Consider the following 12,077-nt stretch of genomic DNA (forward strand, 5'->3'; position numbering starts at 1 on the left):
TGGCAAGCACTTCTCCCCCGGGCTTAAAGGTGTATTATAGAATGATCACACCGGTGTGACAGTACTCTTCAAAGGGTTCACGAATTATGACTACTACTCTACTGTTTAACACTTTGGTTAACTTAATGTTACTTCATGTTAAGGCTAATACAAATGACAAGGCTAAGCCGGCTGTAATGCTAACTAACGTGCTTGCTACTAGCTAGGTAGCTAACTTGATCCAGCCAGCCACTCCTGGTCCTTTCATCAGACGGAAAGCGAAAGAACGAGTAAGACCCATTGCTGGTATGATTACAGCATTGTACAAAGCAAACGGGCATATTGTTAAAGTTATCTTGGTTATCTCTTATATTTAGTGGAGGGAAACAATTATGACATCACTTACGCGACTCTGGGATTTGTAGTCTTTCTAGTTGCGTATTTTTCATAGTCAACAGTTGTACGACAAACTCTTGACTTTTTTTGAAATGGAAATGATTTTTTAAGATTGACAAACGTCATGTGTAATTCATGGCACAATTCAAACGGGATCGAAAGATACGTTCTCTCTCCCCATTTACTTCAATACACTTTTTCCGAAATAAGTTCCCATGAGGCGAAAGTACCCTAAATTACTTAAAGTTTAAATGTACATTGACTTGCTGACCTGGTTTGTTCAAAAGCAATGAGCTTTCATACCATTCTTCAAATGTGGTGCTTTGAAACCTTATAACGACATGCTAGTTTTCTTCCAACATTATTTAGTTAAGCGAGACATGTTGAATAAGAGACTACTTACTGGAGTCTCCCAGAACCACAATGAACTTGTTATGCAGCAGTTGGCTGGCCTGCTGGTGGCTCACACACTTCATAATCTCCTTCTGTTAATTACAAAGCCAAACAAGTTTGTTATTTTCATTAAAACACTGGAAGTGAGAGGTACATTACAGCTCCTCTACTCATGAAACAAAAGTCTTTACATTGGAGAGCATGAGGCCTTAAACGTGCAGTTCATGATTTCTTAGATATGCTAACTCGGGATTTCAAATTCAAACTTCTGTTAGCTAACATTGGCACATCAATAAACCCGCCCAAGGTTAATTGTCTGGCTTTAACCGTAAATGAGCATTAGATAAAATATACTCACCATTGCTAAATGTAGGAGCAGGTTGTAGAATAATGTAGCAGTTGAAGCTAACTACCTCGCTGTTTAGAAGTAACGAAGGTTAGCGCTTAGTTGAGGTGGTTCAAGCTAACGTTAGCCAACCGGTCCCTGGCTCCACTTAGCTCCAAATAGCTTAAAAACTAAATTTTGTTGGAAAACGTGATATTTCTCTAGCATTTCAACCACGTTTGAACTAAGGACTGTTTGAAAAAGTGTTGCCTTCATTCCCCCCCTTATATTTGATGACACATGTTTTTTCAAATGGATGATGCTTTCAAAGAAAATCGGAAATATTAAGCGCGCGTTACATACCTTGCAACGCTCATTTCAGATTATAGGATGAGTCGACGCAATGTGTTTGTTGATTAACATTGAATCCGTATCTGGTAATAATCAAAATGTAGATAAAATAAATGTTTACTTTGATTTGTTCTTGTATAACATTCACAATTTAATTTTTTCGTCTGTATATGAATGGATTGATCACAACATTTTAAAATGCCAACACATTTATTTTTATAAATATTCTTACTGGCAGAAGGAGGACATGTATAACATAAACATATATTTACATTTTTTTAAAACGATATTATACTTCTACTTTACTACAATTCCATAAATTGTTCAGAATAAAAGAGAAAATGGAAAACAAAACAGACAAACCAAAAACAGTATAACAGGATAAAGTGACAAGTTACAAAGGACCCTGCATGCAAGTTGATCAAGTTAAAAAAAACAGATTATACCCATTATGTCAAGCCCTTAAAATCAACTTAAATGACAAGTTATTAGATCATCATCAGCTAAATGAATACAACTTTTGCATGGGGGAAATTATTTTAGATTTATACAAATTCAACTTTGACTGAAAGTTGAATTTGTATAAGTCTAAAATAATTGCACTGTTATGTTTACCAATGGGTGTAGATCTGATTAAGAATCCTAGTTGAATTATGAATAAGAAAGAAAAAAAAAAGTTTGGGGAAGTGTTGAAGAACATGGTTAAAATAATTTAATAAAACACATTCATGCAAAACACAACCTCGCTGTTAATCTCATACTAACTGCTTTCAGAAGTCACTATCATCATCATACTCTGTCAAAATGTCATATTTTTTCTTCTCTTCCTCCTGCTTCTCTTCATCATCAGTGTCATCTTCTTTCTCGGTTTCTATTTTCTGGTGAAACTCCTGGTATATTCCACTAAGAGCTTTCGCTGCTTCCAGAGACACTTTCAGATTTCCTATCACCTCTTTGTCTTCATCCAGACTCACAACTGCAGGAAAAAGAAGCACAGGAACAGACAGACTGTAAGAGAAGTGTATGCTCTGTTATGCTATACAATTCTATGCAGCCTGCTCTCAACACAATCAACTTGTTTTGAAGGTTTGAGTATCAAAATATGATACAAATACATTGCTTACCTTCAATTTCTTGTTCGTTTACATCATTTCCAGTAAGGAGCAGCTCCTTTAGGTCCAGGAAAGCATGTCCGACGTCCACACACTCGTCTTCATCATCCATCGGCTCACTGACTACTGTGAACTTTAACCTTGTCAAGACAAACAGACAAACACATTTACATGTTGGTCTTTGGATCGAGAAATTCCATAAAATAGAGACAAAAACATGAATTTACTCTGAATTCAAGGTACAAACGCAACAAAACAAAATGATGACACTACCTGCCCTGGTTGGGGTCAGTGCCCTCCAACATTGTGTAGAGATACTGCCTGAGTGGAGCTGACTGTGAACCATCCACATAAATCACTAAGAGAGAAAGAGAGAGATTAAAGGGTTATAAAATAATGAAATCATTCTAGAAACAAACACACAAAACTTTCCTGCTCTGACCTCGTGTGAAGTTGTAGTGAACCTCCTCTCCCTTTCTGGGTTTGCGGAGGGACATGGGTGTTTCTGTCGTCTCCATGGGGACGCCCAGCAGGCGGTACTCCACATAAACACGCTGCACTGACTTGTCCTTCACCACGTGTGAGGACGGCTCAAACGACAGGGACAGAATCTCCACTCTCAGCTTGTCTCCCTGAAGCAAAAAACACACAGTCAGCTATTTATATCCCGACATCTGAGCAGCATATTTAACTCATACTAGATCCAGGGATGTAGAAATGATAATAAGAGCACAGTGATGCTGAAATCTTCCTTCTCTTTTGTCCGTACCTTCCTAATTTGTCTTTGTGGTGGAATGATGATAATGTCGCTTGTTGAGGAGCTTGACTCGGAAGAATCTGGGGCTTCACTGTCTCCTTTAGCAGCTGTTCAGTCACAAAAGAAAGAAAGATGAGAAAGAACTGAATTAATTTAATTGTTTCATGTATATGTTTTGAAGTAAAATGGGTTATATTATAATCATTTTTTAATATTCAAATAATGGCAGTGTGAGGCTCCAAAGTAATGAAAAAAGCAGGTGTTAGGACCAATATGCGAATTCGAATAGTTACCACTCTCACTCCTCTCCTCTTCCTTCTCCTCTTCATCCATCGACACATGATCCACAGAGAGAAGGTCCTGAAAGAAGACAATTCATATGATCCCATATTACTCTTGTGTCTCCTTAGATCTGTTTCTTGTGAAAATGACTGCAGCAGATATGTTTTACAGACTTTTGGAGACAATTATCTCTTACCTGAGTCCTGGCATCACTGGCAGAGCTTTTCTTCGATGGTGTGGTGGGAGAAGACCTTAAGTAGGATTATAATACGATACAATTAAATCTGTTGAAATGTTGGCTTGACAATGCTTCCGTTTCCTTTTTGTCTTTCACCACACAAATCCTAAAACTCCATCAATACGATGAAGCTTTTCTATAACTAAATATTGGAGTGAATATTTGAGAAGAAACATACTTCCTTGTTGCCAGAAGGGAGGGCGTAGTCGGGCGTGGTTCAGGCGTCAGATGCGGTGTGTCGTGGTAAAGGTCAGGTGACCTCTTGGTGGATCTCTTCCTGCCTGTGTCCAGTGGTTTCACAGAGATTGGTTGCTGTAGCCGTATACTCTGTGAGCTTTTCTGTTTCACGGGTGGAGGGCGAGCCTGTAAACAGACGAATACACCAGTAAGAATAATAGTTTATGCTTGAATTATCATGAAGACACACAGTTTTTTTCTGGTGCATAAACCTTACCAAAGCTTTAGGCTCTTTTTGCACTGCTTTAGTGTCCCCTTCCTCGAGTAGCTGATTCTGTGGGAAAACCAGAGAAGAACATTAAGCTATAGAACAGGAATATGTCTTTTGAAACATCATTTATTTTATATTTGGGGCCACAATATATATTAAAATAAATAGTTACACAGCGATCCGATTCAAGATTATAGTAATACATTAACAAGAAATTCTTTGAGATAAAAGTGCTAAATCTATGAGTGAAGACTCACATATTCCTAAGAAAAGAATCATAACATTTGTATTGGTTTGATCAACGTCATCACACCGTGGCCATATCATTCATTTGCTGTTTGTAAGATTTATTTTGAATAGGTCCAATGTTCAGTTTTGTCCTTTAAAGTCAAAATACTTAATGTAATTTTACGTTTTCTTGCTGAAATCACACGTGTTTCCTTATTGCCAAGTTGAATTGGATTGTGAGAATATAATTGGATCCACTGCAGGTATAATACACAACAAGTAGTTGAGGTTTTATGTGGTTAATAATTCCCAAAACTTTTGTCACACTAGATAAAATCTCACCTTCACTCTGGGCTTGGCCACAGGCCTCTCTGATGCTTCAGCCTCCTCTCTGCCCCTCTCCTCCCTCTCAGTGCTCTCCATTCCTCTGTCCTGTCTGCTCAGCACAGTGTCTGCAGATGGTTGGTAGGGGAACTTCCATTTGATCAAGACCCTGACCATCCCCCGAGGTCCACCTGCTGGATCCCTCAGAACAAAGTCACCTGGAAAGACAAAAATAAAACATATAAAAACATATTTAAACTGCTGATTAGGTAGCTTTGGTTTTCAAATGTGATGTATGTGAAAATAACACGTTGGCTTCACCTGTATCGAAATCAATGCAGATGAATAATGCGTCTTTTTTTTTTAACTTATTCTCTCTCACTTACCTCTGATCTCCCTGCCTGTAGCGAGAGTTCGTAGTGGTATGGGGGTCTTGGCCAGGTAGGCAGGGGGTATCTGGTCATCGCTGTCATCAAACACATACAACCACAAACTGCTGGACCTGGAAAGAAGAGGAGGGAAGTTGTCAATCATTTGCAAAGATAAGTATTCTCTATAGCAGCATCTTAAAACGGATCATAAATTGAGAAAATCTTTATTTAAGTTATTTAGGATATTATTAATTTGACACAAGACTAAAGATTTAACTTATTTGGTAACAATCAACAAGCGAAAATAACCCCAAGAGAGAAGGCTGATTGCCCTCTTTGATATTATTTATCTGAATTCCCAGCATATTCATTATTCTATTTCCAGACCATCACACCTCAGGTAGTGCAGCACATCAGCTGATACTGCCAGTGGGTAGCTGGTGGAGTCGCTGAACACCGGGTCAGCGGTGGAGCAGACTGTTGGAGAGACGTGAGGCGGCAGGTCGTAGAACCTGTACGTCAGGTAGGCATCAGGGAGGAGACCAGGCCAGCGGGAGTTAAGGCCCACACAGCGATCCACGACAACCACCAACTCATTGGGGATCCCTCCACCGTAGTCATATAACTCCTGCAAACAGCATGGAAAGGGCACTTAGTCCACAGAACTCACTGTGAATAGCTTTCTTTAAAAAAGAAATGTTCACACGTCTGGAGAAAGGTCCCCCTATTTTACCTGATGACCAGCATCCTTCCAGCCCAGAGAGACGAGCCCCGGACCCCTCTGTGCCGTGGTCCTCCTGTCAGAGGCTCTCTCAGGCTCTGCAGGATCAAACAGGCGCACCCAGAAATCCACAACACCAACAAACGCACCATCGGAGTCTTGGAGGAAGACAGGCATGCTTTTAGAAATGTAGCAGATCCAATTATCCAATTATTCTAAACACAAATTATGGATTATTTAATAAATATAACTTTACGACACAATTCCAGGTAATTTATCTAAGGTTCAGAATATCAATGCATGTTAACAAACTGTGTGCAGTAAATGCATCATATCCAGGATTATTGTCTTTACTTAGTTATATATTTATTTATACTGACTCATTATTAATAACCTGGCCAGTTTGTCTGGTGTCATCTTTAGTTAGCATGATTAAAACCCCTTACTTAATTAACAATTTGTATATATGGAAGAAGGCCAATCACGATACATGTATGAATTCATATGTATAAATGGATTTTATTATTTATTTGAATCAATAGATGTATAAAATACACATTGATATAAATAATTGCAAAGACAAGTTATATATATTACACCTTTATGGTTAACCTTTTTTTCTTTCTAAATAAAACTATGTATTATACATATCAAAAACAGTATATTACTTTTTCTTCATACCACATTACTCACCTGTGATATTGACACGTCCAACAATGCACTCCCCTCTTCTTTCCATGGCAGCCATGAGGGACATCTGCCCGCTTCCATGTGTCACAAACCGGACCCCTCCTAGCCCCTGGTGGAGCTCCACTCTGACCCTTGACCCCTGACCCCCCAGCCTGCCCAGATCTCGGGCTGTCAGAGCGTAGCGGGACGTGAAGCCGTACTCGGGTTGGCAGCCTGACACCAGAGGGGTGGAGTGCACCTCGAAGTCCAACAGGCTGTAGGTGCAGAAGGTCACGATGTCTTCCCCGCAGACGCTGCCGAGGGTACGAAGCCCTGCTGGGGTGAAGGTGGCGGCCTGGAGGAGCAAACAACAGATCTCAGCTTCTTGGGAAACTTGCGCCGTATTATTTTGAAAAAAAGAAAGATTCAATTGTATAAAATGTCTGTTTTCTTTGTTACCTTCAGGTGTATCTCCAACAGTGACTCTCCAGGCATCATCTGAGAATGAGACAGGTCTTCATCAATGGGCTGTACCAACTCCTGGTTTCCAGCTGGCCAGGTGTACTGTAGTGGTACGGTCCGTTTGTAGTTTCTGGGGCTGTATGCTAACTCTTTCAACTGAGCTTTAATGTATAAAGAAAGAGAAAAGGGTTAGATTCTGATGTTAACTAAACACTTGTTCTGCTAACACCTTTGCCTTCCATCAATCAGTGAGAGACAGCACAGAAATAACTCATTAGGAAATATTTTGGGTCAAGTTGCCACTGGTGTTACCACTGAAATAAGTGTTGTTGCTCACACCTTGTAAAGCGTTGATCTGAAGAGCTTTTTTGGATAAAAGCTTGTTTTTCTCTGTCATCCTCCTCCTCATCTCCTCCCTCTCATTCCCCAGCTTCTGGATAACTGTTTTCAGCTCTTCCTTGGGGAGGAAGCCAAGTTTGATGAAAGAAAAGTTGAGTTTAAATTTGAAGAGAAAGAATGTTAAGAAAATTACAACATGCTACCATTTTATTTTCAACATGTATGTGACAGTTGTGTTAGGTGTGTGTACCTGCAGGTCTTTACTGATGCGGTGCTCCAGCAGGAGAAGGTTTCGGGTTTTCTGTAACTCCAGCACAGTCTCAGCATGTACAGCCTGGATGTTCGCCAGCTCACGAGGCGAATCCTCCACCTGCCCATCAGTCCAGAGGAAATCTAGCCCCGCCCTGCTCTCCTGCTGCATCCTGAATGCCTGCAATTGGAAGGAAAGAATGCATCAAGGTTTAAAAGCGATTTATTTAGTCTTTTAAAGCAGAGGTAAAAAAGTGTGTCACACCTTGATCTGTAAAAGAGTGTCACTGAGATCCTCAACACTCATGTCAAACATCTGCAAGAGAGAAAGGAGATGAAAAGTGAGTCAGGGTACGCAGCAGTGGGATGCACGTTTAAAAAAAATACATTTAAAATGCTTTAGCTCAGTATTGTCATTGTATGCTACTCTATTTTTAAATCGATCAAATTGATTTGGCAGTTGTAGTTACTAGTTGATTTGCACAGCTAAATTATCCATACAAATGTTGAATTAACTTATAAATTACAATATAATATTATATAGATTAAGCACACTAACAAGATATAAAGTAATTGTTATCATAGTGATAAACACATTAATGCTAATCCAAAAGAATCCAGTAATGAGATTCAGAAATATGTACGTTAAGCACATATCGATGTAAATACTAATATACTTTTACTTTAGAATATTTGAATGCAGGACTTTTAATTGTAGTAGTCTACAAAATGATTACTTACTAATGAGGATTTCAGTTACTTTTGAATTGTCTGAGTTCTTCTTCACTGAAGATATGAACTTAAAACAGGTTAAAACAGAAAAAGAAGGGACTAATGTGTGGACAGTAATACTGCTCTCTTCTGACCTTGCTGACAGAGTCCAGTTTGTCCTGCAGAACAGAAATCTGCTCCCTGTACAGGAGAACCTCTTGTTCCAGAGGTTCATCTTTATCGCTCGTCCCAGAGAACTCTAAATGAAACAACACAGGACACAAAAAACTAATCATTTAAATCAGATGAAAAGCTTCCTTCTTAACTCCAAACTCAGTTCTTCTTTTAATCAATCTGCAGCCGCTCTGCAATGCTCCCACCTCTCTCTCGCTCCCTCCTCTCCTCTAATATCTCCTTCTCTCGCCTCAGTGTGTCCTTCTCCAGCTCCAGCCTGCTTCTCTCCCCCCTCTCCTCCCGCAGCAGTTCCTCCAGTCTCTGGATGTCCATGATGCCGATGTTTTCTCCCCGTTCCTCCCTCCTCTGGTTCACCTCTCTATGTTGTTCCACCGTACCATCGTGGTGGCTTTGCTCAGATAAAGTACTAGGATGGAAAAGGATAAAGATGAACACACAAGGAGAAAAAAACAAATGACTTTCAGAAGTCATTGTTCTAAAACTGAACAGCTTTTCAATTTTTTATTTGTCTTCATATGTTTTTCGATTTTGTAAGATCTTTGGCAGATTTTGACTATGCTTAGAATACAACGCAGAGAGCAAATCACTTGTATGTAAACACCTGCTTGGTATTAACCTATACAAATAACTAAGTAAATTTCTAAATAAAATCAGGTCAAAGAAGACATATAGGTTATATAATTGATGTAAACCTTATCTCAAGTTAGTTTGTTGCTAATCTTGAAAGGCAACTTGCATTAACTGTCACATCTAAATTAATTTACTGTACATCTAAATTACCATAATGCCTCACACATCAAATCCCCTAGTTAATTAGCTCTATTACATATATCTTTTAATATTGATTTGCAGGTCATAACCTCTCACCTATCTAGTAGAGTGTCATAGTTTTCCTTTATTAGATCGCGCTCTCCCTCCAGGTCTGAAATCTGCTCCCGTAGCTGAAACACAAAGTATAGAAAATATTATTTGAAAGCTGATATTCCGTGACATTGTTTTTATTTATACATGCAGGTACAGATGCGGTACCTTGTCCGCGGTGTGAAGAGACAGGCTGGTGGTGCTGAGTTGTCCCTCCAGCTGCAGGACTCTCTGTCTCTCCTGCTTCAGCTGCTCAGTCAGCTGCTCCACCTTCACCAGCAGAGCGCCCTGACTCTCCCCCAGCGACCTCTGAGTCTGGGGGGAACACAGGGCAAAGTTCATATGAGAAGAATCAGACTATTGCTTTTATAAAACTCTGTGTAAAGGAGCACTCACCTCCTCCAGCTGGTTCTCATATTCCTGGAAGGAAAGAAGAAATACATATTGTTAGTCCTTTTGGCACCAATTTATACAGATTTCCTAAGCCTGATCCAAATGGTTTTATGGTGGTCTAAAAGCATTTATATTTTCTTCCAGGTGTAATTTATAGAAAAAATGGGACCCTCTAACCTCTTGCAGGTCGTTGAACTTCTCCTGGGTAACTCTCAGGGCGGTGCTCTTGTCAGAAAGCTGCTTTTGTAGACGGATCTGATCCACATTATCTCCTATAGTTATTCTGAAAAAGAGATAACAATAGGACTTAATGGTTTAGTTGACATGGTCTTTGTACAAGCAGAAGAAGTGGCTAGTGTTGTGAAGAGCAACATGAACAGCAGTAGGATTCTAGTTGTATGTCTGCTGTTTCCACCTGTGTCTGTCAGCCTGTTTCTTCCTCATGTCCCTCACAGTGTCCTCTATCTCCCTCTCTTTGTCCCTCAGCGTGTCTCTGAGCGCCTGGGCAGTGAGCTCCAGCTCTGCTGCCCTCACCTGCTCCGTCACACTGCACCTGCTGGGAGGGTGGAGTCATGAGGGTGAGTAGAATGAAAGGGAGACGCTGACTTAATCAGAGGTTCGAAAACATCTGTACTCACAATCTCTCCATCTCTGCCCGGGTGTCTTCCAGCGAGGGGCCGTAGCGGGCCGGGGCGGTCTGTGCTGCCCTCCTGACTCCACCCTCTATCTCCAGCAGTTTACATGACAACAAGAGGCAGAGAGGGATGCCGTTTAGAGATGTAAGAGGGAGCAGTGCTCACCCAGGTCTACATTCACGTGCAACACACACACCTTTGCTGTACTTGTATGGCGTGCGTCCCCCGAGGTCCATGATGTGCTGCTTGGCCAGGCTCAGCTTGTTCTGCAGAACTCCTTTCTGGCTTTCCAGCATGGCCACTCGGGCCTCCAGCTCCTGTATGGTCTCCTCCATGTCCTTCTCCTTCACACCAGTGGACCCAGGACGGGCCTGACGGAGACGTGTCAGTCTGGTGGACATCCTGAGGGAGGATGTTTAATCAGCCATATTAGGGGATTTATCTTATGTTCATCACGTCCTAGGGCTGCAACACAGACACCGCATTGATCAATTCTGCCAAAATGTCTGCTGCTCTGTACATTCATTATTACATATGTTCATTTTCCTTTCACCTGCGCAGCCTCTGCTCCTGTGTTCGGGTGTGTTGTCTGAGCACGCTGTTTTCCTCCTGCAATCTGAGACACAGGTCCTCCAGGTGCTCTCTGGGAAACCGAAACAGGCGCTGAGGATCTGCCGAAGAGAGAGGCAGCCAAAAATATATTAAAACTATTTATTTTCTTGTGATGCCGCACTTATAAGATAAAATGAAGTGAAGGTATTTTGCATAAGTGTGGGGAAAATAGTTAAAATATTAATAAATAGTAATGCTGTATAAAGGAAATGAAAACGTATCTTTCCTTTTGATTTACCCTTTCCAATTGTACTATAAAAGGAAAACAACATCTGAGAGGATGGGGTTTGTAAATGATTTGACCTTTTGTCTTCGTGACATGATGCTTCTTCCATGTCTTCACATCACGTAGAGTATCTGGGGAAAACATTTGGATTTTAACAAGACTGTATATACTTTTAAATTGACATTGAATATTAGTTTCTCATGTTAGCATAATAATATACAAACCTGGGACAGTTGGCATCAGTCCCCCCCTCATCAGTCCTACATCCCTGACTGGGAGATCCGTGGCTGTTTCATCCATCACTGTCGACATCACACCTCTCCACTCAGACACAAAGAAAGCTCCTGTCTTTGAAACGTCACAACAACAAACTTGTTATATTGATATTCTTCAGGTGAGATTAACAAACTGGGTTGATTAAAACATATATATATCTTACTTATATATATATATATATATACTGTTTAATATATACAGTAAATATATTAGGGTTGTAACTGCAGGAATACAGAGAACCTAAAGGTAATTCAAGGTAAGTGCCTTTAGAGCGAGAGAGAGACCATTATCCCTTGTTTACCTAGCACAGGGGGCTAGGACAAGATCCAGGCAAGAGCGTTTACGATACACACAAACAGAAGATATAGTTTTAAACCCAGTTACATGGAAAAAGGAGGAAGAGAAGGTCTCCCCAGAGAGGACTTCATCGCCAACAGTAAATAGCATCCTTTTAATGAAGTAAAAGCCAATGAAGCGATTCCTTCTGGCCATTTGCCTGTTAAAGGTCTGCATTGCTCCACATT

At 40.5% G+C, this 12,077-nt stretch overlaps 1 protein-coding gene across 1 annotated transcript; it reads right to left on the reverse strand.

Annotated features, from left to right (window-relative positions):
- Window positions 1–1,772: 1,772 nt before the first annotated feature.
- rpgrip1 (RPGR interacting protein 1) lies at window positions 1,773–11,589 on the reverse strand. The gene is made up of 29 exons (XM_010783065.1): window positions 11,502–11,589; window positions 10,993–11,110; window positions 10,636–10,841; window positions 10,443–10,527; window positions 10,220–10,357; window positions 9,982–10,087; window positions 9,808–9,831; window positions 9,580–9,726; window positions 9,418–9,491; window positions 8,736–8,956; window positions 8,511–8,614; window positions 7,910–7,960; window positions 7,646–7,825; window positions 7,396–7,513; window positions 7,054–7,217; window positions 6,619–6,949; window positions 5,938–6,083; window positions 5,600–5,832; window positions 5,220–5,335; window positions 4,852–5,051; window positions 4,288–4,344; window positions 4,012–4,196; window positions 3,792–3,846; window positions 3,607–3,673; window positions 3,326–3,420; window positions 2,999–3,188; window positions 2,830–2,914; window positions 2,569–2,696; window positions 1,773–2,420 (listed from the first exon to the last, which is right to left on the reverse strand). The coding sequence occupies exons 1-29, from the start codon at window positions 11,587–11,589 to the stop codon at window positions 2,215–2,217; spliced, it is 3,918 nt and encodes a 1,305-aa protein (XP_010781367.1). The 3' UTR covers window positions 1,773–2,214.
- Between the last annotated feature and the right edge of the window lie 488 nt (window positions 11,590–12,077).

The sequence above is a fragment of the Notothenia coriiceps genome, unplaced genomic scaffold (genome assembly GCF_000735185.1).
Source record: "Notothenia coriiceps isolate Sejong01 unplaced genomic scaffold, NC01 NC01_scaffold00024668, whole genome shotgun sequence".
NCBI lineage: Eukaryota > Metazoa > Chordata > Actinopteri > Perciformes > Nototheniidae > Notothenia > Notothenia coriiceps.

Excerpts from the sequence above, each read along its gene's own strand:
- rpgrip1 (XM_010783065.1), bottom strand. The coding sequence starts at position 11,589 with ATGTCGACAGTGATGGATGAAACAGCCACGGATCTCCCAGTCAGGGAT. Across the intron at positions 10,088-10,219 it reads AAACAGGCTGACAGACACAG|AATAACTATAGGAGATAATG; the intron begins GTGGAAACAGCA and ends TCTCTTTTTCAG. Across the intron at positions 5,052-5,219 it reads TACAGGCAGGGAGATCAGAG|GTGACTTTGTTCTGAGGGAT; the intron begins GTAAGTGAGAGA and ends TTGTCTTTCCAG.